At 44.3% G+C, this 26,208-nt stretch overlaps 3 protein-coding genes across 5 annotated transcripts in view; 1 reads left to right on the forward strand and 2 right to left on the reverse strand.

The window, feature by feature from the left end:
* FANCD2 (FA complementation group D2) overlaps nt 1-10,860 on the reverse strand; it is a 53,549-nt gene extending 42,689 nt beyond the window's left edge. Inside the window, exons 1-11 of the mRNA XM_040592258.1 lie at nt 10,753-10,860; nt 9,853-9,943; nt 8,940-9,074; nt 8,296-8,363; nt 7,280-7,383; nt 6,681-6,744; nt 5,712-5,764; nt 3,177-3,255; nt 2,316-2,440; nt 1,741-1,828; nt 669-773 (exon numbers count right to left, since the gene is read on the reverse strand). Coding sequence (XP_040448192.1) covers nt 669-773; nt 1,741-1,828; nt 2,316-2,440; nt 3,177-3,255; nt 5,712-5,764; nt 6,681-6,744; nt 7,280-7,383; nt 8,296-8,363; nt 8,940-9,074; nt 9,853-9,919 — 888 coding nt within the window. The 5' untranslated portion in view covers nt 9,920-9,943; nt 10,753-10,860. The remainder of the gene's footprint in view (nt 1-668; nt 774-1,740; nt 1,829-2,315; nt 2,441-3,176; nt 3,256-5,711; nt 5,765-6,680; nt 6,745-7,279; nt 7,384-8,295; nt 8,364-8,939; nt 9,075-9,852; nt 9,944-10,752) is intronic.
* A 114-nt stretch (nt 10,861-10,974) lies between these two features.
* Nucleotides 10,975-16,169, forward strand: EMC3 (ER membrane protein complex subunit 3). The gene is made up of 8 exons (XM_040592265.1): nt 10,975-11,215; nt 11,418-11,475; nt 12,063-12,156; nt 12,853-12,957; nt 13,423-13,504; nt 13,656-13,735; nt 14,324-14,406; nt 15,938-16,169. The coding sequence occupies exons 1-8, from the start codon at nt 11,061-11,063 to the stop codon at nt 16,064-16,066; spliced, it is 786 nt and encodes a 261-aa protein (XP_040448199.1). The 5' UTR covers nt 10,975-11,060; the 3' UTR covers nt 16,067-16,169.
* Nucleotides 16,170-20,472: 4,303 nt separating this feature from the next.
* The window catches only part of USP4 (ubiquitin specific peptidase 4), a 44,310-nt gene continuing 38,574 nt past the window's right edge, over nt 20,473-26,208 (reverse strand). For all 3 annotated transcript variants that reach the window (XM_040592260.1, XM_040592261.1, XM_040592259.1), the window contains 7 exons: nt 25,278-25,493; nt 25,130-25,200; nt 24,425-24,540; nt 23,385-23,534; nt 22,581-22,684; nt 20,935-21,023; nt 20,473-20,812 (listed from right to left, as the gene is read on the reverse strand). In XM_040592260.1, coding sequence (XP_040448194.1) covers nt 20,711-20,812; nt 20,935-21,023; nt 22,581-22,684; nt 23,385-23,534; nt 24,425-24,540; nt 25,130-25,200; nt 25,278-25,493 — 848 coding nt within the window. In that variant the 3' untranslated portion in view covers nt 20,473-20,710. The remainder of the gene's footprint in view (nt 20,813-20,934; nt 21,024-22,580; nt 22,685-23,384; nt 23,535-24,424; nt 24,541-25,129; nt 25,201-25,277; nt 25,494-26,208) is intronic.

Here is a 26,208-nt window from a genome sequence, read left to right on the forward strand (position 1 = left end):
ACCCCGCGATGTTCAATAGTTCAGTAAGGCTGGCTTGACAAAATACAATCGGGTTCATTTCAAAAGTATTTTGAGTATTTTTTCTTGGATAAAGCAAATTCAAACATTGTGTGGAAGATGTGAAGAACCTTACATCTCAGAATGAAAACAGTCCTCAAACAGAATTACCCTTGCAAGAATCTTTCCAAAATATGAACTCAGTCTCAGTGGAGAAAACAAGAAGAGAATTACCAAGCTGCAGTCCCACGCCTGTTGGACACTTCTGGAACTTAAAGCCCTTAAAAGGTATGTACAACACATGATTCTTAGATAAAATTCAGAGGCATAAAGTTGCCACCTAACTACAGCTTTTAAGTCTAAGGGTTTAGCTCAAGACAATTCGACTGCTTTCAGTTCTTTAAGATGTTTACACCAAAAAAAAAAAAAAGATATTCTAAAAACAAATGAGAAAAATCTACAATAGCCAGCAGAAATGAGAAGGTTTCAATTCTCAGGCCTGAAGGCATAACTAAATCCATGTCAAAGGACAGATATACTACATGTGCTTTGATTCTTGGCAATATTAGAAATTTCACTTGAAAACATTTGTGTAAAGCAATTGCTCTCTGTTAAAACACACACTGGATTAGACAACTTCTTGGGTTTTAGTATAGCAAAAAATACTGTACCTCTACTGCGTCTGCTGCCTTGACATTATGGAGGATGAATTTTACTACTACAGGCAAATCTTCCAGTTTTACAGAAGGCACAATGGTCATGGCAGACTGCCGCACCTGAGGAGGAAGCAATACTGGATCAGCTGCAAGACTACAGTTCACAGAAAGAGTTAAGTAAGTGGCAAGGAATCTTTGGAGGATTATAGTCCAGACTTCTGCTCAGAACAGGAATATTGTCAGTATTAGATCAGACTCGCCTTGGCTTTGCTGAGTCTTGAAGATATCCAAGGATGGAGGAACCCCCCAAGCCCTGCCACCTCTCTGATAATTTATGTCAGTGCTGCAGACCCTAACTCATTTTTGCAAAATGTCCAACCTGAACCTCCTAGGCTGTAATTTGTGGCTGTCACCCCTTATCATTTCAGTTGGCATTGCTGAGAAGAGCATTCCATCATTTTTTAACTGGCTTTCAAAAGGGAAAAGCACAGTGTAGCCTGTTATGCAGCACTAGCCTTTGGGGACTACACAAAATAGTTCATGAATTAAAATGAACCAATTTTATTCTATCCATAAGAAGCCTAACTGCAAGAAGTGCAACAATCCAGCACATCCAGAAGACATAAGGCATAAGGCTCTTCTCCTTCATCAGCATTCTGCAGAGAAAAACTATGATCATGCATTTACTTAATCACCAGTCTGCTTTTACTTAGAATATAGCAGTCTAGTCTGGTCACTGTACTTCCAAAACAGAATTTGTGACAATAAGCAGGTTTAAGACAGACAGTAAAAATTTACTGCAGCACAACAAAGTGCTTTTGCATTTGCTAGAACAGCTGGTTTGAAATTTCTGAATGCATACTGTAACAGCCAGAAAAGTTCTCTCTGCTCCTCACTGAACCCCTCATGCATGTTTCCAGAAACAGTTTTAGCTTCTCCAAATCCTTTTCAATTTCGGCAAGCTAAGGACTTTTGAAGGCCTGTAAGAGTCAGATTTAGCAAAATACTTCGAATGACCAACAGCTGTAGCTTTCATGTGGCTCAGCAGGGGCTAGGCTCTGCTCAGCTGCTCAGTAAAAGCTCTTACCTCAGCCAGAAGGCCTGCATCAAGATCCAGACGAGAAAGCGCATCCAAGATTGGAACTGTTAGACGTCTGCCCTGTTTTAGTAAGCAGCTGATACAGAAGAAAAAAGAAATAAGTGAACCTCTTAACAGAACCATGAATGGATCTTTAGTAAATTGTATGATTCCAGCAGTTTTCGTGGTCACTGCAAAAAAATCCCTGAAACTTCCAACAACATATCCCTAGATTAGCTGTCTATAGTAATATCCAAGTGACTGATCACAGACTGATGCAGCAAAAGTAATGAGTACGTACTTAACTAGATTCTACCTGTGCTGTCTCCAGGTAGTCAAAGGTTTAACAATTTGTTAGATAAAAGCACTTTTGGAGCATTCAGACCTCTCCAAGAGCGTAACAGCACAAATGAAATGTCCTAAGCAAGTGCTAGCTGCCGCTGAATGTTACTGTTAACAGAAACAGACTGTTGTCCCACTATTTGTCAGTCCTGGTGCAACCTGCATCAATGCATGATGTCCTTTCCTGCTAAGTGAGGGTGAAAAAAGCCACCAATCAAAAACCCCAACAGAATCATCTGTACCTAAGCTCTCTGGCAACCTCACTTTGCTGGGAATCCTCCAGGATCTCAGGTAAACTGGTGATAATATCATGCTGGATTGGAACTGGAGAGACACTAACCATCTGTATTAACTTCTTGACAAGATCCTGCAGACAAGAGGAACACTTGTAAGATGTGTGAGTGTCACTGTGAGCAAGCAGTTCATTAGCATGGCAATATTACACATGCAAGGTCACTCAGTCAGTCATCTGTCTGGATTTATGCCAACTGTCCCTTAACTTCCTGTTGAAATCATGAATCATAGCACAGACTTTTATGGAACAATGGTATTTTACAGGTAAGATAGGATATAACTATCTTGGTGAACAAACACAACAGCAAGCTTCTCAGTGTTTAGTGTAACATCGTGATTTAGTTAATTCTGAGACCCTCTAGTAACAGCCCTCCAGTACAAAGTAACCCACAGAGACTGATTGGCTTAGTGAAAGAAGGAAAAGAACCACCAAAGCAGGAACAGAGATTTCATCCCCAGATGCTTGCAAGTACGCAGTATCTCTTGTTAAAATTTAACAGGAGGGGATTATAACTTCCTGCCAACAACAGCTTTAACATGGGATCACATATGTGAATGAATACATACGTAGATACAAATGTATGAAAAAGAAAACTTAGCGCAAGGGAAGAAAAACAGTAGAAGGGGATGTTCAAAAGTCACTGAAAGCAATCGTAATAAAACAGAGAGAATTAAGTCTCTCCTTCAGCATGTGAATATGAAGACAAGATCAGTTCTCATGAGCATAATAATTGATCTCATCCCACCTGAGAGGCATTCCAGAAGTTGACTGGAAAAAGCATACATGTGACTGCACCATCAGTACCCACCTGGCTGTCAAGAAGCCCATCAAGCCATTTAAATTGATTGACAATGAGCCGGGGAAAATTTGTTCCAAAGGTGCCCACGCTAAAACAGCAGAAAGCGAAACACAGATCAGTCAGACATACAGACAGGCTCAAAAGCTTTGCTGCTGTTCAGCGAGACCACGAGATGCAATTCAAAGTAACCAACTATCAAAGCCATATTATGAAAATATCATTAACACCCTTACAGATTTTAGCAGCATCTAGGAAGAAACCTACTTGTTATGCAAACAAAGCAGGGTTACTATCAGCCTGTTTCAATATACCACCAAGAACAACATCCTAAGTTATGGTACAAAAAGCAAAACATACATGACACCTTACTTCAGATCTCCTGTGCTACCTACCTTAAGGGTGACTAGACTAGCTTAGCCTAAATCTCCTTTGACCCCAGTATCCCTGTCCTCAACTGTAGTCAGATGCTTTGGGGCAAGTTTTGGGTAACAGGGCATTCACAGAGCACTCTTGTCAGTTTCTATTCAGTTTCCAACAATAAGCAGTTTATCAAATCTCCAAGGAAGAAGCCGGCACCCACTCCATGTCTGCTATCCAGCAGTACATCTATCCTCCATTAATATCCCTAAGCCTTCAGAAAAAAAAACAACAGAAACCCAAACAAATAAACCCACAACTCTGTGTAACTTCTAACCTCTACATTCTCCAACACTGAATTTGACAGGGTAATTAAGCATAATCTGAAAAAGTACTTCTGAGGTTTTTTGTTTGCTGCCTTGCATAGTTAGAAACAACGGTTAAAGCTTCCTCAATTACCTTCTCTAAATCTTTCTTGCTGTTATAGACATCTATCATCGCTCTGCCAGTCACCTCCTTTGAAGGCAGACAGAATTCTATTTCATTTAAAATATTCTTCCCCTCTTCCATAAAAACTGTTCTACTATATTTTTGTGACAGCCTGACCAGAAGTGCATGCAACATTCAAAATGTGATTGTACCATGTAGTTACAGTGACATGGTATTATCCATTTTGTTCCCAGTTCCTTCCCTGATATTCTGTTGGTTGCTTTGTCTACTGCTAAGCATGGAACTGATACTAAAAATAAGAAACAAAAAGTAGCACCCACACAAGATACCTTTCCTCAAACAAAACACTGAGTTTGTCATTGTGTTTAAATAATCAGGATTATTTTTAGTCTAATTTTCTAAGAAAACAAGGTTTATGGAGCTGTACTGTCTAAGATGTCCCCCCTCTTCTGTAACTTCTGGTCACACTGGTCTGTGAGCACATACGTATTAATAAGCTGGCTGTTGCCAAATCACATGGATAAACCAAGCTCCCCCCACCCCTCCTACAGCGAGTCAATAAATTGAATGTCCTCTGTCCAGACACTGACTAAACCTGCAGAGGTCTGATACGTCCATGCTTTTACAACAGGGGAGAAATTGGTCAGTCAGTACAGCTATGGTTACAGACTAGCCATAATGAATGTTGTTTCTTGTCCCATAATTAAACAAACCAAAAACCAGCAGGCAGTCGCAGAAAAAACCTCTACTGTTCTTCACAATTAGGTTTAGATTAGAATATGCTGGAAATTGTTACCATAAATTGTTACCTTACTTTACAATTCCCTTTTCACTTACAAACATGCTGAACCCAGATCTTCGTGGGACCTTGCTCCTTTTACTGCAAAATGGACCACTTAGTTCTTTTTTTCACCTCCCCACAATTTTTAACTGGTCATTAATACATAGAAAAAGTCTTGTTACAACTTCATAGGAGACAAGTGTAACATCATCCATTTTTAAGACTTCCTAAAGGGTTCACAGCGCAATTAACAGCTTATCACTTTTACATCCAAGATCTTTTAGAATTCTTGGGTGAAAACAATTCAGTCCTTGTGACTTCTTTGTGTTAAGCACACCCCTAACATTTCAGTCTGAGACAATTTCTCAGACTCAACCCTGTACAGCATTTGTATTCTGCTTGATATTCAGCACTGAAACAAATACTGTATCAGGGACAGCCTCAGCTTCTTTCTGTCGCTTGACCTGCTCCACTGACTGTAGCAAGCATCAAGGCAATGGAAAAAGAGCTTAAGTGTTCAAGTCTTGCCTGTGTTGCACTTCAAGATCTCTCACTCTGCTACGATGTTCTATATTCAAAAACCAACCAATCCTTTCTCTGTTTACCTTGTTTGAACACTGTTTGCATCTAGTAGCCTCCTAAAACTCTGCCATCTTTTTTTAAATAATGAGACACTCTGTAGTCCCTCTGCTGAAACTCGAACTTCCCAAGCTTCTGCCACTAGCTACGAAAAGCATTATCAGTCATGAGGTATGTCTACATCTCTTCTGCTTTATGCATCCAAAAGTTTAAAGTCATGGTACCTCACAGATAATTTTACACACGCATGAAGAAAAAAACATCAGTGCAAAAATCCATTCAGGTAAATCTGAAGTAACAGTTAAAGTCAAACAGCTGGTGATTGTCCAAAAGAAGAAATTTCATTTCAGGGCAGAGAGAAGATGTTCTATACTCACATGTCAAAAAAGAATTCAGGGATCTTTTCCAACAACAGTGTTATGACAGCAGGCTAGAAGAAAGGCAAAAAGACAGTGTTAGGATGATTATTTATGGCTTGTGCTGTGGCACTGCCACCAAAATTGATCTTTCACAAAAGATGAAATATGCATAGATAATAAAATACTCAAAAGGACAAACAAAAATATCTCCTGTATAAGAAATCTCTTGCCTAATGCCAGAAAGGAGGCATACAGCCTGAAACCCACAAATGCCAAGAGGGGCATAAGCTATCCACAAAATCTAATAAAATCAGAGCATAAAGGCAGGATGTACAATTCCTCTGGGCCAAACAAAGCTCTCTGTCTCAGACTGGCTGAGTTGCTTTTCACTGCACAGGAATCTAAAGCATCAACTTTAGGTAAGTTTGAAAACAGCGCCCACATGCTTTTGCCATTCCCTTTGCAGGTCTAATTCTTCCCCACTTTAATCCTGGCCCAAGCATCTTGACAGATTTTTAAACACTTCCAAGATTCAATTTCCTCCAATAATGGAGTTTCAATCACCTCTCTAGCATACCTGTTCTAGCACTTAAAGAAAACATTGTCCACAGTGGAAGAGGTTCTATCCTATCAGAATTTCCTGTGGGTGACCTGAGCTGTCACGTCTCATCCTGCCCCTGTTCACCTTTGAGAAGAGTCTGGCTCTGTTTTCTCTACACCATGCAACTAGGTATTTTAAGACTACAAAATCTCCCCAAATCTTCTCTTCTTAAAAGTGATCAAACCCAGTTCCCTCTGTCTCTTCCTCTATGCCATGAGCTCCAGGCTGTGAGCATCTTTGTGTCCCTACAGAAACAACAAATTGGACACATTTCAGATGCACTCTCATCTGCCTCACAACCAGTTCTATTAATCCTCTAGTTATGCAAGCAAAAGGATCCCTAAATAAATCAACATCACTGTACAGAGCAACTAAGGTGTCCACACCTGTAAGATCTTAATTCCGAGAAGCAGTTTTATGAGGCTTTCACAATATGAGTGCACCAGAGTCCTGCAAGATGAAAGATTACACCACAGTTGTAATAAAAACGTGTTAGAACAGGCTGTAACTCTTTCCATTTGTTGTTTTTTTTTTTTTTTAAATCCACTTACAACAACTTATGGTAACCACAGATGCACAAAATCTTAAAACTGCCCTTCAGCTCTGAACAAGACTAGGTGTGAACTGGAAATGCAGAAGTCTCTGTGATTAGGTTGTATCTCCCGGAAAAATTCTCAAAACAGTTGATCTTGACCAGTCTTATCAAATATTTTTTCCCCAGTATTTGGTTCTTGCCATTAAATGCCAAGAGCCCAACACATACTAGTTGTAGGGCAGCTAGTAAATTCCTGGATGTACCACTTTAAACTTACTGCTGTTAAACAGCAATATATTACACCAGCCACTTCAGCATAACAAACAAGTCTTGTTATGCATCAGCTGAAGGTATGGCCTTTCCCTCCACTCTGCTCCATGTTATGTGACATTTAACTAAACTAGAGACTGGCTCTGACTGAAGGGGAGGACAAAATACATTTTACCTGACCTTGACCCCTCTGTCCGTACAGGAGTGCACGGCAAGAGACAGTTCTTGAACTGGTTCCTGTCCTTGATGTGAGATTCCAAGCCACTGATGAATTGCTTCACAACCTGCAAAGCGGAGATGTTATCCACTTCCCAAAAAGGCGCCCCGATCAACTGGTGTCTTTCAGGACACTTTGTAAGTAGATGACAAGAACAGGGAAGAGATAGCCAGAGAACTGCAGACAGACAGAAATTATGATGGAAGGAATGCCTGATAATAAACAAACTCTATTCAAAACCATTTCCAAAAGGAAACGCTGGTTGTTGTACAAAGTAACTCTAAAGCAACAGTCTCACATTTTACTTTGATTTACAAGGGCTTTGCCTTTCTTCCTGTTCAGCTGAGACAGCAATATTTAATGCAACAAGAGCTGCACCCAAAAAACATCTGCAGTCAAATCACCAGCCTCAGGACTTTCCCCCTGGCCTTGTTGACTGGAGAGGAGCACCACATTGTGGCAGTTTTAATGCTGCCAGCCCCCAGCCAACACAAAACCAAACACAGCTTCCACTAGAACGTTAAGCAAGTGATTTTTCTCCCTTAAGGGTCTTTGTCTATTGAGTAATATAGCCAACTAATTACTTTGACAGGACATGGCAGTGGAAGTGCAGAACTTCTGCTTGGAATTGTGAGAAACCAGTCTTGGGGAGCATGCACCCCAAGGCTGGTTCAACAGAGGCACAGGCTGGTCATCTTTTTCTGACTCTTCAGACATAACAGCTGAGAAGAGACAGACGTAGCACTGTCTCTTAGTATACATAGAAGGACTTGGCATACATAGAAGGACAATGGGACCAAGAGGTTGGAATAGCAACACTGAGAGAACTGGCAAAACTGGACCACAGAAATCCATGATAAGCTACTGTGTTGTATACTTTTGTATGGGACTAGCAGGGACAGGCAATGCATTTCCATCTTTTGCTACACAGCAAACACTTTTAAAGCTGGTTCCTGCCAAAGCATACTCCGTTACTTACACCTGGGTAAGTGGGGTGCTTCTCCAGGGCCAGGCAGAGCTTCTTCTGGAAAGCCATTTGATCTACAGCTAAGGAGAAAGTTTAAAAGAAAATAAAGGACCAGACACATTTTATCCATACAGCAGCTACACTAAGTACAAGTTCTCAAGCCCATCCACCAATACTTCTGCACTTGCTCTATTGAGAAGTCCAGTTAGCAAAAGCCTGAGTGGTATCACCACTTGTGCTTTCTCCAGTCTGGGCTGAGAGTAGCTAAAAGCATTAGAAAGGCCTAATAGTGAAAGGCAACTATGACATGTTTGTTTTCCTGTTCCAGAGCTCCTGCCTCTGTCACTTGATACTGTAATAACAGATGCAGTCCAATCTTATTCCATGTATCTCCGATAACCTTTCAGAAGTCTTTTGACTTAACATGTATATATCCAAAAAGCTGGTATGAGTTTAGGTGATGCACTTAATTCAGCTGGCACTGTGCAATTCAAAAGGTCTATAACAAATAAGAGGCCAGATGAAGGTTTGCTTGAACTTTGGAAAAACCTGGCTCAAGCATTTTTAGACCGCAAGATAAATGCATCTTCACTTTGTACCAGTCATCTTTGCATGTTTTCAGATACAAGCAGAGAGCACAAGTGTTAAACTCATACCTATTTCATTTTGTCCCTCCCCAGCTTTCAGTACAATTCCTGATGTCCTAAGAAGCTCTTCAAAGATTCCCTCATTCTCCACTCCACCATGGGCAAAGGCATTTTCTTTATCAGAAATCCGCAACTTCTTTGTTTCTGAGAAAACAAAACATTCTACATCAAATATACAATAAAAATAGCAAGCATCCTTCACATAAACAACTAATTCAAAATTAACCTTCTAGTAAGAAATTAGAGAAACACAGGAATACACTTACAGGACCAGACCAACAAACCATGCTGACATTTGATAGCAGTCATTAGCCAACTCAGATGCCAATCAGATCCTATAAAGCAGTTATCCTTGCAGCATGACACCAGAAAGGCACATTTCCTGCTCACCCCTTTTAATGATCCGTAACCAAAGACAGTTAAGATACACCTTCAGTGGCTTACTCCTGTGGGAGACACCTCCACTAACAGATTATGAGCAATGCTAAAGCACATACTTTCCTCTGGTCTGAAAAGCACAAATTTAATATAGGTTCCCCCACCCAGACCTGTCTCTTAGGTATCCACTCATTGGCTAAAGCAAAAATAATTATCTTCCCTGCAGCTATGAAGAGAGGTTATTTTGGTTTGATTCATAGATATCACTTTTGATCAAATGTCATTCATCTGCAGACTCTAAAGACAGCAAAGGTCAAGACGGTAAACACTGATCAAAGGTATGAGAACAGAGGGACTGAGAAAAGATATGGCATTGCTTTTAGCGGTTTCATTGTGATTAAAAAAAGAAAAGTGTTCCAAGATCGACAGTGTCATTAACAATTAGCATTATCAAAACTGTCATTTTGGCCTTCTCCCTGCTTGGGAGATGTTGCCTCTATCAAGAAGTCCCCATTCCCCTGTAAGAGTATACCTGAGCACCTACGTGGCAAGTCTGTGTTGTGGCTCTCTCCAGAAGCATCAGCTTTTGACAATTTCCTTTTTGAAACCATGGTAACAAAACCTTTGTTTTTATCCTATTAAAATGCAGGAAAAAGACAAGTGAGCAAAGGAGACATGACTCTAATTCGGATGGGTTTTTGCAAGCAAGTCTGGAATGTATTAGTGAATAGTGAAGAGGAATGCTCCAGAAACTGAAACTGCTCAAAGAAGGGCAGATTGGCTGGTTAACCAGTATCACACCACATTTTTCTGCTGTACAGGTTGGAATTCTAGAGCTTGTCATATTTAAATAGTGTAACATCACTTTTTTCTAAAATTCAGTTCCTCATAAAGCAAGGCTTAGCTCTTCATTCAGACACCGGCGTTAGCTGACCCCGTTCACGCTCCTAACCCAGGACAAGGTCAAGTTCTGTCAGCACAAACCACCACCCGACTTGTCCGCTTTTGGTGGGTGGCAGAGATTGAAATAAAAAAATAAATCTCGGCTCACTTTAAAAGTCATTAAGATGCCTGACCATCTCATGCTAAATTCCAGTTCTTTGGCAAAGGCTACTAAAATTATTCACATAAAACGTGAGAGCGCAACAACTGAAAGCAAAGAGAGTTGCGATGAACCTTCACCAGCCTTCCCTGGCCCGAGGCGCAGACGGACAGGGCGAAGCAGGGCGCTCGCCCCCGGCAGCCCTCGCCTTACTGCGCGTATCCCCGAGCGCCCCGACTCCCGCGGCAGCCACATCGCCTCCCCTCCCCGCACCTCCCCTCCCCGCACCCCACCTCCCCTCCCCGCACCCCACCTCCCTCCCCTCACCTCCCCTCCCCTCACCTCCCCTCCCCGCACCCCCCTCCCCCCTCCCCCACCTCCCCTCCCCGCCTCTCCCCGCACCTCAGCAAGGCGCGGAGCGGCGCGGGGCCGTCGGTGTCCCCGGGCAGGGCAGGGCAGGGCAGACCCGGCCGCCGGGGCCCCGCCGGAGCCGCGCTGCGGGAGCCGCCACCCCCCGGTCGGAGCCGCCCGCCAGGACGCGACACGACGCAGTCGCCGCCCGCGCTCGAGCTTCCCGCCAGTGGCGCGCGGCCCTGCCCTTCCGGCGGCGGGCGGAAGGGCCGGGCCCGGAAGCGGAAGCGGAGCCGGGGCCTGGGGGCGGCCCGGTGGCGGCCGGAGCCGGGTCCGGGTCCGGGAGCGGCGCCGCCACGATGAGCGAGCCCGAGCTGCTGCTGGACTCCAACATCCGGCTGTGGGTGGTGCTGCCCATCGTCTTCATCACCTTCTTCGTGGGCATGATCCGGCACTACGTCTCCATCCTCCTCCAGAGCGACAAGAGGCTCACGCAGGAGCAGGTGTCCGACAGGTCAGGGCCGCCGCCGGGGCCCCCCTCGGCCCGGGCCCCGCCCGAGCCCGGGCCCCCTCAGCCGCGGAGGACCTGGCGCCGCCTCGCATCTGCCTTCCCCGCGGTTCCCCCGGCCCGGCTGCCGCCCGCCGGCCGGGGAGGGCAGCGGCAGGCCCGCTCCCGCCTGCGGCCGTGCCGCTAACGCCACATGTCTCTTTTCCAGCCAAGTCCTGATTCGGAGCAGAGTCCTTCGGGAAAATGGAAAATACATTCCAAAACAGGTACACGGGCCTGCGCGAATGGTTTTATGCTTTACGAAGAGGGTAACTCGGAAAGAAGCACGAAGCGAGAAGCTGTATTAGCGGAGCGCCGTGGGTAGAGATGCTCTCGGATGCTGGGCGGCTGTATCTGATACCACACTAGTGGCCCACGGGGTCCCAGGGCTTTAATAAAAACTTGGGATAACGGCGTGGTCGTACAATGTCAGCTGTAATGTTTGCAGAGCTAAAAATCAGTCGCTCATATTGGCTCAGCTGCTGCTAAATATGTAATTGCAAAATCCAGAAGTCAGCTGGGGGAATGACAATGTCCAATGGACCGGTATCAGTACTGAACCAGCAAGCCTGGCTTCTTCTTCAGAGAATTCTTAGAATTATTTTAAGAAATTTAGAAAGCTGGAGAGGCGGCACTCTGAATCCAGGGAAACAGAAAAGCAAGGAGCTTTAGAGCATACAGGCGGGGAAATACCTCGCCAAGAAAGAAGGACGTGTCGTGAAAGCTCGTAAGATGACTGCGTGTTTGAGCAAGAAGTAATGCTTCTGTCCTTTCATTTCTTATGGTGTTGGCATTGGCTTTTTTTTGTTTTCAGTCTTTCCTGACCCGGAAATATTTTTTTAATAACCCAGAGGATGGATTTTTTAAGAAAACAAAAAGAAAGGTAGTGCCTCCTTCACCAATGACAGGTATGTTAAAGTACCATATTCATAGCCAGGCAGAAAACCTGTAATTTTCTGCCAAGGTAAGGAAGGTGAATCAACTCGCCAAGAGTTCAGTGAATGTGAGGGAGGGGGTGGGACTGTGCAGCTGGGTATTGGGGAGGAGGGGAGGAGCAAGATCCCTCTATTTGGTAGCAACACTTAAGTCACTTCATCTCGCATAACTTTAACCTCCAGCTGCCTGCAGCATCTCTCAAGACCACAACCACAAGTGTTGCCAGAAATGGGAGCTCCTGCTCTCACTTTTTTGCACCAGCTCCTGCAGGACCTTCTCTAAACTGATTTAACATATTAACACAACCAAAGTCCTCAGCAGCAAATTAGCTGGATAGTTCATTGTCCCTTTTCTAGCTACATCAGCTCACAGAGGGGTCAAGCAAGTTCAGCAGTCTGGAGCAAGGGATGGGGTCAAACAGGGGAAGCAAAGAAATAGGTCAGACACAGCAGTCTGTCAAACAGACAAAGCAGCCACTGCCACACTGGCTGCTCCTCTCATTTTGCAAAGTATTTTACAACAGTGGCAAATAGATAAGGGCTAGGTAATAGGATAGGACTTATCTCTCATGCAGTTTCTTAATTAAAATAGCTGATACTGGTGAAGTAATGTCTTGTTTCCCTTTATTGTGATATACTGCTACTTTACATCAAATCTATCATTTGCAGATCCTACCATGTTGACAGATATGATGAAAGGGAATGTAACCAACGTTCTGCCTATGATCCTCATCGGTGGTTGGATCAACATGACATTTTCAGGATTTGTCACAAGTAAGCGTCTGGAATAACGTGGGTCTGGCCGTGTTTGTGATGATGACCTTAAGGGTCTGGGCTGCATCAGAGATTTGCTGCTCTACTTGAAAGCAGTTGATTAGAAGCAGCATGAATTTGGCTTGTGGCACTGCCACTATTCACTACATGAACTGTATTGATTTGCTTGCTCCATAGCAAAGAAGGGAAAACTGTTTTCACAGTACCAGCCACAGTCACAAAGAAAATAGCTTGTGTATTTGGGAACAATTGTAGTGGCAAAACCAATATTTAAATTTATTAAAACTGCCTAAATTTCAGGTTGACACAGGGGATTTTCCTCTGAACTCGTCCAGGGAGTTGGTTACTGTGGAATAGAACTATCTACTCACTTTGCCATTTGCTTTGCAATTACGTAGTGTCACTTTGTGAAGCTAGGCTTTTTTCTTTTTTTCTTTTTTTTTTTTTTTTTTTTTTATCCTGCAGCAAAGGTCCCATTTCCTCTGACGCTGCGTTTTAAACCAATGCTGCAGCAGGGAATTGAACTGCTCACTTTAGATGCATCCTGGTAAGCCTGTATCCTCAGCAAGAGAGGTCAAATACTCCCTTGGAAAATTTTGAATGTGTTAATAACCCTTGAATGGTCTGTGCGTGATTCTGAAATGAGATCATGAGCCAGCTTTGAACTGAAATCAACCATGCTTGTTCTGATTTATCAGGGTGAGCTCTGCTTCCTGGTACTTCTTGAATGTGTTTGGACTCAGAAGCATTTATACTCTCATCCTGGGCCAAGATAACGGTAAGACATTTCACATTTCTGTGAAAGAGCTGGCTGCTTCTTCCATGGGATGACTTCTGAGGGAGGCTAGGGAAGGATTTCTAAATTTCCAGCCAAAGAGCTCTTGAAAGCCTCTCTCGCTTCTGCGAGATTACTATCCACTGGCCAGGTTTGACATCACCTGCAGCAAAAATCCAAACCTGCACCAGCCACTGGCCAGCTGCTAGTAAACTTCCATGGTAATTAACTTTCCTTCCCGTCAAATTGTTGTACAGAAATTTTGCTCTCAGGTTGGCTTTTACTTCTAGCAAGTGTCATTTTTAAGGAAAGCTGCAAAGGTTTCTTAATGCTAGATGCAGGACAGGTACTGTTTTTGGGGGGTACTGGAAATGTAGAAGACTACTCTTCTCAATTTGTCACATATTTATGTAAACTTAGCTAAGATGTAGGGCTTGGGAACAAGATGTCAGAACTTTCTGGCACATTAGTATTGCATTCTGGGTGTTTCTGCAGCGTTCTAGTCTATAGGTAGAAACCAGCTTGGTGGCACTGTGCTCCGAGAAGTGCTGTTTAAATGACACAAAAATCAACCCCTCATTTCTCTTGTAGCTGCAGATCAGTCCAGGGTGATGCAAGAACAAATGACAGGAGCAGCAATGGCCATGCCAGCAGACACTAACAAAGCATTTAAGGTACAGTATTCCCACTGCACTCCTGTTTGCTGTAAACTTACAGGATCTTAGGCTCTGTGTAAACTTGGCCTCTCCCTGTGTCAAGTAAGGGAATTGCTCTGGATTCCTGTTCCTAAAATTAGAGCTGACAACTGATGAAGGGTATGAAAGTTGCCCTGGGTCTGGCAGAGCGCTCATACCCTGAAGTAAGCCTGATTAGTTAGTCATTCCTGATACAAAAGCTGAAATCCCGTGCCATTTTCTGCTCTTGCAGAGGAAGATTTTTTTCTTTCCCTTGAGATCTAGTTCCAAGCAGAAGCTGGCTCCCAAAAAGTTGTTACTAGTGCAGCTGAGTACAAGTCCTGCAGGCACATGATGGAACTTGGGTAAAAAAACCCCAACAAACCAATAAGCAAGTTAACTCAACAGAAAATCTACCAGGATTTGACTGTGTTTTGAACTTGTCCTAAGCAGTCTCTGTAGGCACTTACTACACTCATTCTACCTTTCACAGCCCTAGTTTATGAGTGAAGGGAAGGTCCTGTTTTCTGTTTTTACTTGCTGTAGTAGAGATTTATCCACACACAGCCTGCCGCCTGGGAAGCCCGGATGGTCTGCTTCTGCAGTTTCTTGTATTGAATAACATTCCTGATTAAAACAACCCACATCACCCCGCCAGAGGCTCAGCCAGGGAAGCAGGATGGCTGCAGCCTGCAGCTCTGCTCCAGCAGGGACTGTTCCGTCACAAACCTGGCACTGAGGTGCTATTTCAGCCAGTACCCCTCCACTTTTTCCGGTACTAGTGAGCCAGAGCAATTTTGCTGTTCAGCCCTGTAGGGACCTAAACCCAGCAGCAACAAAGAAAACAAGCCCATATTGCAGGAGAAGCGTTCTGGCCAAGAAGTAAAAATCTCTTGCTGGGCATCACATGACGTGGTTTTGCACACTGTATGCAGCTTATTCCACAATGCTGACTGGAGCAATGCTTAAAGGGCTAAGAGGAGGAGATACTGTGTTCATAGGTGGTGGAAAACGAGCAGCAAGGGAGATATTTCTCATACTGCTATGAATGCCTGGCTTAATGAATTAATAAACTGCAGTTCCAAGGAGCTTGTTGGTTGGAGAACAGTCTAATGAGGCATATCAAATCAGTGATCAGTAGCAAACTTTTTGGCCTGTAACTGTTCTTATTAAACGTCTCCGAACCAAAAAAATTAACTAACCAGGAAGCACGTGACCCCCCAGAACAGAACTGGCTGTGTTTCTGTAGACAGCTGTTTCAGAAGAAATGGACTACTCCAGAAAGTTGGATGGCTTTCAAATAAGTACATGATGTAGTTTTTCTAATTTCTGTGATGTACCAGTATTGACCAACTATCTAATACCCAAGTGTAAACCACCCAGTTTCAGAGAGTTGACAGGACTGCCCCATTCTTAATGGAACTTGGTTTTTTGTTGCAGTTTTGAAGGTAAGCACTATGCGTAGCTCTTGTCAAACTACTTTAACAGTGTGTTGCTCTCCTTTCTCTGCCTCTGTGTATTGTCAATGCAGACGGAATGGGAAGCTTTAGAATTGACTGATCATCAGTGGGCCTTAGAAGATGTAGAAGAAGAGCTCATGGCAAAAGACCTCCATTTTGAAGGCATGTTTAAGGAAGAACTTCAGACCTCCATCTTCTGAATTTGAGAATAAGCTTTTGCCTCTTCTTGTAAAAGTAATTTGAAAAGTTACTTAAAACTATATAATGTATTTTAGCAAGGTTGAGAATAAAAGAAAAACACCATGTTCAGAGCTGCAGTTTTTTATCTTTGATTCGAGCCCCAGAACTGAGTATGTTGTATTTGAGCCGAAGGCTCTCGGTATGGGTCTCTAGCTGGAGTTGTGTTTCTCTTCGAAGGAAACATATGCTGGAGAAAAGACCTCAAAAGTTATAGTTGTAGTACACACAGAGAAAGCTTGCTTGAGTTAAGCAACTTAAAACTTCATGAGACCAAAAAAGTACAAATAGTGCCCATTTCTTATCCTTTGCTTTTGAAAAATTAAGACAACATCATTCCATTAGTAATTCAAAACTGACAGCAACAACGTATCTATCACATCTTCAAAGCAGCATGAGGATTCTGTTTCTGAAAGCAGTGGTTGTCCTTCCTCTTTATACTTTATTTTTTTTTTCCTGTTAGAATAATTGGGGCTTGAAACTTTCTGAGAAGCGAAAGCAAGAGGGAGATACTCGCCACTTGCCCATAGCAAAGCACGGGACAGCTCGCCGCCTTCTTGTATCCAAGCCTGCACCAAGGCTCCCCAGCGCTGCAAAATCCCATCTGCTTGCTTCTGCCCTGGTCAACCCACTGCTGGATGCACCAGGGGTCATGGGGGCACCTTCTGGCCCCCTCTTTGCTGCTGCCGTTCCTGGGCAGAGCAGCTCCTCAGAGGTCTTTGGGCAGCAGGGAGCCAGAGGTGGTGTTTCCATGCAGAGGTAGCAAACACACGCACTGTTTCCCTGTTAATTTAATCCTACCCAAGTCCATTTATAAGCACCTCAGATTGCCCCCAGGCCCCTCCTGCCTGCCCCACTAGCAGGAGGATGTACACCTAGCAAGGGTGCCTGGCTGCTCCCTGTAGTCCCCACTCGGTTATTTACTGAAAATAAATACCCTGTTTTAAGCCACCTGCCTGAGCATCTTCTCGCCCTGTAGAGAACAGGGAGCAATTGCTCCTGGTTTGTCCTTCTGCAGGAGCTCCTCAGATGTCTTCCCCAGGGAGCAGAGTCCTAACCTGGGGAAACGCTTCTTAAACAGAAGCTCTCCCACACTTTGTGGCTGTTGTTTTCTTCCCTCCTCTTTATTCTGGGCCCTTTTTCTTGGGGTGAAATTGCACACCCTCTTCGAAGCAGGAGCTGAGCCAGGACTGAGACGCAGCCTGTTTTCTGTTCTTACCAAAATCATCTCCCCTCTGAAAAGGAGCCTTAGCTCAGAGATGTTCTTGTCCGCCTCAGAGACCTCTTTCCTGAATGCTATTAACGGTGCTTCACTGACACAGCTTGTGTTTCAGGTCATTTTCCCCTGCCTTGTGCAGTGGGGAGTTTTCGCTTCTTACCCTTGGAGTTCTTGCATAAGCCCTTCCTGCAAGCCCACACGCTGACGGGAATACCCAAACACCTCCCCATAAGAAAGCTGCCACTTTGCTTTCCCTTCTGCCTGTGATGTTTCATGCCAGGCTTTGGAGGTCAGCATTTCATAGCGAAGCTCACCCCCTGCTGATCTACATTAAGGCTCCTCTAACCCTCTCTGAGGCTCCAGCCAAGATCAGGCCCCTCTGCTATTATTGCAACATGAAGACTTCAAACCTTCTTACTGGGGCTTCGCAGCCCGCCTTGACCTGCAATATTTTGACAATCCCCCAGACTCCCTGTGCACACACCAACGCCAAATGCACACAAGCCTCTTGCGCTTAACTGCCTCAGCCTTAACTTTTCCAGCCTGGTCTCGTGTATGCGCTCAGGTTGCCTTGAGGAGGAAATTGCAGTGACCACAGGACAACTATCTCAGTGGTACAGCCACAGGCAGCCCAGATACCCCTGGAGAAAACTGATAGAAGGCAGCCAGGACCACCCCTGATCCACTGGGGAAGAGGAATGAGGAAGCCACAGCTGACGCTGCCCAGTGCCACAGAAAGGCAAGGACAGGCTTTGCTACAGCACCAGGTACCAGTGCCCCAGGTGAGAAAAGGCAACCCTGGAGGGAGCACAAACTCTCCGAAGCAGAGCATGGTGCAGGCAACAGCTGCTTTTCTCCCAAATCCCCACTGGCAGAGCAGGGAGAGACTCCTGGAGCACCAGGTATCCCGCCATCAGCAGCCTCAGGTCATAAAACAAAAGCCGAAAACACAACAAAACCCAGTTTCAGTGCAAACCACACTTTAATTTTCCTGTTTGTACAATAGAGCCAGCCACTTACAAAGTGCTAGTCTAAAAAACAGCTCTGTATTACAGCACACACACACCAGCCGAAGCCCATCAGCTCAGAGGCAGAGAAAGTAAGAGCTGGGCCACTTTTTCTGCAGTACAACAGTCTGTTCAGCATCTGAGCATCGGAGATTTAGCCCCACTGATGTGTTTCTCAGTGTCAGCACGGGTGGGGAGGCGAGGAGAACAAAGGGTATTTCAGATTGATTTTCTTTTTAAAAGGTCTTTTGCTCCCCTCTCCTTCCTCTTGTCCCTATTTTGGAATGCCCACATGATTTTCTTTCAAGGTAAAAATGAACAAAAACAATAAAAATGCTGATCAGAGTAATTCAGTGCAGTGCTACAGCTTAAAAAATGCTTTTTGGATGCTCCCCTCAGTAATGAGGGAAAAAACAGAAATACAGTATTAAGAGTTGTAAAAATCCCAAACAGCCCCAAAACCAGCACAGCAGAAGCAAATAAGCAATTCTGACCTCAAAATTCAAATTTCAATGCTTTAAAAGCAAAACTCTGCAGCAGAGGATCACAACACTACTGTGCCAGCTAGAGGCAGCCCTCTCTCCTCCTCTCTATCGCCTTTCCAGTGCCCTGGCTAAGGGGCTGCACGGTGCCATCCTCCCTTCCCACTGCCCAGAGCAGAAGCCATCAAGTCACTGGCCGGGCTTTTGCTCAGCTGCAGCACAGCAGAAGTGCAGGGACGGGCACACAACAGTTTCCTCTGGGGCTTGTGGCCAAGAGCTGTGGAGGAGCTGAACTGGCATATTTGGAGGTCAGTGGATGACTGGCCAGCAATGAAGCCACAGGGACTGTGCACAGAAGACCAAGGGGCTGCAAGCACGCATTTTGGGGGGAAAAAACACAGTAGCTTGTCTTAGCTTTTTGGCCTGAAAACCCCTCCTGTTTGGTTCACCACCTTGAGCTAGATCTTTCCCTAAAAAGCATAGACTAAGGCTCTAGATTTTTTTCTTATTTTTCACACGGAAGACCGGTTCTCCACTGAGGGCTGACCTGATCTAGTGCCCACAGGAGTCCTCACTCAAGAAGAAAGCTGGACTTTAGTCCTTCAATTAACACAGACAGTAGAAGAGGACAGAGGGAAGAGCATTTGTCAGTTGCACCAAAAGGAGGAAGCAGAACTATTGAACAGCTAAGGCGAAGAGACCTCAAACAGGACCGTCACACCTGCAGCCTCACAGAAGATTGATGGGGTGGGGGATCTACAGGGCAGTGCTCAAGGGAGGAGGAGAAAGGCTGCAAGAACATGTCCAAAAAACCCAAAAGTTGTAAGAGAAAAGGATGAAAATTCACACAATCCATTGCATTGGGCTATCATCCGTAGAGGTGACAGCTCTGGGGACACAGTGCTGAGCTTCACTGGAGAAAAAGCTCTAAGGAGTCACATAAATGAGCAAAAAGAAATAAAAATGCTGCCACTGTACAAACCATAGGATAAATGGTGGAGGCAGAAAAGTGCTTACAGAGCAGCCTGGAAGTGAGGGTGTAGGAGATGGATGGAGAGGACAAGAAATCACCTTAGGGATGGTACTTTCCATATTTTCCATAATACTTTATGGATGATATTTTCTCTGCGGAAGAACGGGAGCCAGAGCCAGAACAGCTGTATCCTGCATCGCTGCGCAGATCAGCCTGCACATACGCCATACTGTAGGACGGGTACGGTTCACTTCCAGCAAAGCTTCCTATGTTACAGGGTTCAGTGTTCACATGAAAAAGGCGGAGTCAAAACCACCCAGAAGAGCCTCAAATGCATTTAGTGAAAGGACATGAGAAATGTTTGCAGCTTAGCAAGGGGACCAAGGTATGATGGCAGAGACTGCAACAGCCAGGCTAGACACACAGAGATTTGAACTGAGCTTCCAGAAATGTGCAACAAGCCTCCCTGACACAGGCAGCAACACCAGAGAGCTGGCAGGAGGCCCCCACACTGATTCACAGAACTGTACCCACCATATTCCTCCACGGGTCCCTGCAAGGCTCAGCTGTGACGTGGCCTCCAGCTCAGGCTGTACACTCTCCTGACCCCAGCTACAACCCTCAGCCCAAGAGCAACAGCCCCAGCCCAGCTCAGCCCCGACCCCTGCCTCTAGCCACACAGCTCAGCCAGATTTTATAAAGAACTTTATTGAAGCTCCAATATATATTATTTTTGGCCTCTAAATACCCAGGTGTCAGCACCTACTCCTGGCTCTCCAGTGCTATTCTGCAACCCCCAGCACTGAAACTTTCAGTGCTAGATTTTCTGCTTGACTCCTACAGAAGGAAGAAAAATTTTCAGACGCCTCAGGCATGGCTTTAGAAGAGCAACCGCTAACATGGTGGCCAAGTGCTGGAGGTGATGTTTAGTTGGTATCCATGCCGTCACACTCTTCTTGGGGAGGAGATGGGGCAGTGTGTTCCTCACTATTCCGGCGCTGATAAAACAGCACATACGCAGCTTTTGTCTACCAAACAAAGAAGAAAACCATCTGAAACAATCCACACAGCTTGGCTGGGAATGTAATGCCCAAAGCAGGGAACCACACTTTTACCACAAACTTAGATTAGCCTCAGGCCAAATACTCACCACTATTTGGTCTTCTGAAGCCAACAATACACTGCTGTCATCAAAGTAGTACCACTTGCCATCCACTTTGTTCTTTGCGTAGGCGGTGTCTGTCAGGAGAAGAAACTGCAGCTCAGTACTCCAGGGAAGAACAGCAGGTAACGCCGCTCCAGCTGTGCTGCACTAGCCACACTCCAGATGCAAACTGAGCGTGCACGCGAGGCCAAGAGCTAGTTTTAACTACCCCAAACTCGGTTCACCAACATACTCATCTTCTAGAACACACTAGCTGGGTCCAGCTAGTCTAGAACACATACCAGACTTACCCCTGATAGCTGAGGTGTAGGGCAAAGAACCTTGGGAGAAAGATTACAGTGTTTTGTTCACCTCCCTTGAGCCAGAGCTTTCCCAAATGCACAGTTTAAGACTCTGCATTTTCACATGAAAGAAGTTTTCTGATGATGACAGATCTGATCTAGTGCTTGCAAGAGTCCTTGCTCAAAAAGGAAGTTGGACTAGAGTCCTGCAAAGTCCCTTCCAACCAAGACATCTATTTGACTATGATCTCCAATCCCAAAATATACCCCCTTCAGCCACTGCTACCCTATGGTGACATACGCTACGAGTTAAGCACATATATTGCCAAATGGGAGTTCATCCATGTAGTAAGCCACTTCCAGGTGGTTTTAAAAGTGTCACCTACAGCATGGACCTGCACAGACACCTGATACAGGGAACTCCACTACAGATGCATTTCATCTATGTCGCAACAAGATCAGTGACAGAAAATTCAGACTTGTCATAAATAACAAAGGACGGGTTTTTTTTCTCCTGATGGCATGACATTTTCCCTGCCACGTGAACCTTTGCCAATGGAAAGGTAGAGACATTCTATTGCAAGCTAGTACCAGCTGTGCAACAAAGAGATCCCAAGAACTACACGTTTGTTTGTGGCTTGTTTTAGAAAAAGATGGAACACAGGAAAATGAAAGAGAAAAAAAAAAAAAAAAAAAAAGTGCTTTAAATTGGTGTTGCAGCAAACAGAATTCAGGGTAGGAAATGCAGAAAGGCATCAGACCCAGCTTCATGACAAGCTATGCCCTCTGCTCTGCCTTCCTGGCCAATGGGTGACTGCTGCTCATCAGACCTTGTCTCACCAACACTGAGGGAACTCAGCAAGCTCCTGCTTGGCTGGCTCAACTGCTGGCAATCCCTGCTCTGCAGCTGTGATGTTGCACCCACACCAGACAACCAGCTGCCCTCTGGCACGCTGCAGGGCAAGAAGCTGAGTCTTGGAGTTAAAATGACAGCTTACGCTGAAGACACTCTTCAGTAAGAAGCTCCTTTCCACAATTTCATGTTTGTCATTGAAAAATCTTGACTCCACTCAAACTATGGAACACCACCACACACTCTAATAACTAATAATCAAGGTCCCACAGACCTCGGGCAGCTGCAAACTACACAGACTGGCTAGCTGCTCTGCAAATCCTAATAGGAAGGACTTTACCTTCCAAGATTATATTCACCTGCACACAGAGCACAGGTAAGTTTTGGACTAAACACGCTTGGTGAGGGCTGCTGCAGGTCTCCAACACACAAAGCCCTCCCATGACCCCTCCACCTGTATTTCCTTGCACACAAAGGACATGGAAGCAGTTACTCACAGTGGCCTACTCCCATGGCACCATAGTGATTGGAAACTGCAATGAGGTCATAAACATATGAGCCTGCTCTTGGGTCGCAGACAAACTCAGACATGTTTAAACCCCTGGAAGGAAAACCAAAAGTATCAGTACACCAGTAACCAGTACTTTCTAAAAAGTGATGCATGACACCAGTGAAGTTCTGCGCCAGTGCTGCCTGCATGCAGAAGTGCTGCACTCTGCTGCTCAATGGCCAGACATGTTACCCCTCCCACACAGGGTAGGTCCTGGTAAACACATCAGGCCCTGCCAAAAGATTTAGAGGGAGGTGGTGAATAAAAGACAGTTCAGAGCGTCCCTGTGTAGGCATGAAAAGTGAAACAGGAGTAGTAAGGAATATGCTTCATTCTGCAACAGGATACTGACAAGCAGAAGCAGAGGAATGCGACAGGCTTTCGTCCTGTACTTACGCAATCCTCAGTACTACGTAAGTGCAGTTCTGCCCAACAAATTTGCTTAATCCTCTCTAGAGGATTCTTTTGGTTCAGCAGAATCACATGGCTTTAACTTAATTTCACAAGACACAGTACCTCCTAGTAACTAGTGTTCTTTGAGATGTGTAGAGTTTACTAAAATTAGCAAAAAAACCACGCCCAAAAACCCCAACAAATGCAACTCATGCCTGTTGTCTTGCAGTTCAAATCCAGAAGACAGAGGTGTTCCAGTTACAGTTTTAATAACAAGCCCACCCAACAGTAACATCAGAAGTAGATTTCTCTTGACCAGCTTCTTCAAGCTCCTCCTAGTGTGAGGGAAAAATCCTACCTGATGGGGAATTCCACAACAGTGTCAAGTTTATCCCTCCAGTATCTGCTGTATGAGAATCGTTTTAAATGTACTACCAAAATCCTGGGCAAAGACCACAAGTCAAACTTCTTTGTGGCCTGTTGATGTTTCTTACAGTTAGGGCAGTACCTGGGAAAAGAGTAACAAGCAAGGAAATGAATGATTATGTTAAAAAGAGAAGCTTTTGGCCTTCCATTAAAAGGTGCCTCAACAGTGCAGTACAGTCCCTGCCTTACAGAAGGCTTTTTTGGCTGTGGAATATGTAGGTGAACACACTTCCTCAGAGGTTTCCAAACTGCAACTTGCTTTTACTTATAGGCAAAATGTCCTATGGCAAGTGTGTTAACTGAGCATTGTACAAAGATTATTTTTTCTTTTGTAAATTAAAAAAAAAAAGATTTGAAGGGCCCGTTACTTCTTTATTATCTCCTAATGCAGCTCAAACAGGTAACAGTTGCAAATACATCTATAGCATGTAATTGGAAATTAATAACCAACAATCACCTACTACACTGTAAGTTATTTTCTTACACAGCGAGCAAACAACCTCCAAAGATCTTCTGCACACACAGCAATCACACTTTGGTCACTTAGTATCTGCCGTACCTAGCCCCTCTGGACTAGGGATTTTTGGTAGAGTTAGCAGTGGGTTAGGACCAGTTCGAGCTAGAAATAATACAGGATTAAACCCTAAGGTAGCCACATGCTTTTGCTCTTTTACTACCGCAACTGCTTCCTCTGACAGATGTATGCTGGAGAATCAAAAATAGTGCCAGTGGGCATGTAGCTTCCAAAGATCAGGCTATTTTTAAAATAAAGGCAGGAAACTAATACGTTTTTATTAACCCACATGCGCAGCCTATTAAGTCAATGACTTGACACAGAACTGATGAGACTTCTCACAGATGAAGACAAAAGGATAGTCCCAGGAAATTATCAGAATCCCACGACAAACAGTGTGAACTCAAACAGTTATTAGCATTTCACAATAAACATAGGAGGCAGACAGAGGCTCTTACCACGGGTCGTGTTCACCAAGCGTTTCCATAGTAGTGAAGAGCTCTATGCAGTCTCTGAGGGCTACCACAGCCTTCTTCTTCTGCGGCTGTAGCATACTTCCATGCTTTTCAAATGCCTAGTGAAAGAGATGTGTGCTTTATTCAATTCCACATAATCTTTAATCCTTAACATCGCAAAAAGGAAGATGGTCACCTTCACAATGCTGCCTGTTTCTGACCCACACAACGAAGTTTCCAGCCACTCCTTCCTTGTGTTATGAACAGTCCGTAAGAGAAAGCGTATGTCCTTACTTCAAAGTTTGTGGGGTTTGAGTTTTTTTTCCAAGAGTAACAACAGGTTATTCTGTTACAATACCCGATCCAGCAGAACTCACAAAAAGTATACTGAGCTTTCTATTATGCTCTATAAATTTGCTTTCAGGTTTCTTTCAGTTTTGGGGGATTTGTTTGCTTTGCTTGTTGAGTGGACTTAGAACTAGAGTACTTAGCCCTGAAATTAAAATGTCTGCTTTTCAGAACACACTGGAAACAACAGAAATTACAGATCTATAGACCTTATCACTACAAGATTTTAAGTAAACATATCTCATGCTGGTGACTCAATTTTTATCAAGGGAGCTCTGCTACATTTCACCATTTACTGTCATCTTTTAAGCACTATGCAAGCCTACATAAAGACTATTTATGAAAAGAGCATACTACAACCTGTGCCTCCTGTTCATCAAAAAGTAGCCTCCGCGTATCAGAATCCCAGTCAATAGCAAGGGCAGAAAAAGCTACAAGAAAGAAGAAACATTTATTGCAAAGGTGTAAGGAGAAGGAAGAAAAAAGAAGACAGAAAAACAGTAATTACCATTCAATTTTAAGATTTTTCCTTCTACAATCGAGTTTATCTCTGAGGTCCCAGAGGAATTCACGAGGCTAAAAGTGAAATGCTGCTTCTTGCAAGGCTGCAGGTCTCTTGCTGAGTCCACCTGCATATAGCCCTCACAGTGGCAGGGATCAACTTCTGCCAGCTTTTCCTTGCCTTCCTGTCCACTGTCCTGATGTTCCATCTCTTCAATGTCACCTGGCAAAATTTAAAACAAGCACAACATTGAAGAGCTTCAGTGAAAGTTTAGACTGACACCTCACACAGACAGCTGTTTGCATGAGCCTGTTACGACACACACTAATTACTCAGAAAGCAATTAAAAGACACACAGAAAAAGAAATCTGTGCATGCTAACCACTGCATCTGAAGTTGTATTTTTTCCTTTATCAGATGCCAGGTGATGTGCCGAGTTATCTTAGTATCAGACATGATTGAGAGTGCTCGGTTCACAATAGGTTAATGATCATACCTTCTGCTAGCACACCCTAATAAACAGCCCAAGAAAGAATCAGCAAGGTTGCAGCTGGGTCTCTTACAGAACAGAGTACGTAAGTCTCCAGGAAAGTTATTTCCATTCTTTGGCAAAAATGGGTGGACTTTTTCGCCCATTTAAAATGTCCTATTTAACTTGTTCCAGTTGTTACTCTCACAGCAGCACAACTGAGTGCTTTCAAAGAGGAAAGAGAAACTGCATTTGCCATCAGTGTTAAAACCTTTCTTGTAAGCATCTACCCTAGGAAAGAGACCTCATGATTCTAGGTCCATGAATAGGTCCATTTCCACTTTATTTCTCCAGAACCTGTCTTTGTCACCTAACAGGCCAGTTTTCATCACCAAGAAGCGTACTAGTAAAGGAGTTGCCTGGGGAGGAAGGAGGAACACCTAATAGGGAAGCAGTGACTTCCCTAAC

Source organism: Falco naumanni, chromosome 4 (genome assembly GCF_017639655.2).
Source record: "Falco naumanni isolate bFalNau1 chromosome 4, bFalNau1.pat, whole genome shotgun sequence".
Classification (NCBI taxonomy): domain Eukaryota; kingdom Metazoa; phylum Chordata; class Aves; order Falconiformes; family Falconidae; genus Falco; species Falco naumanni.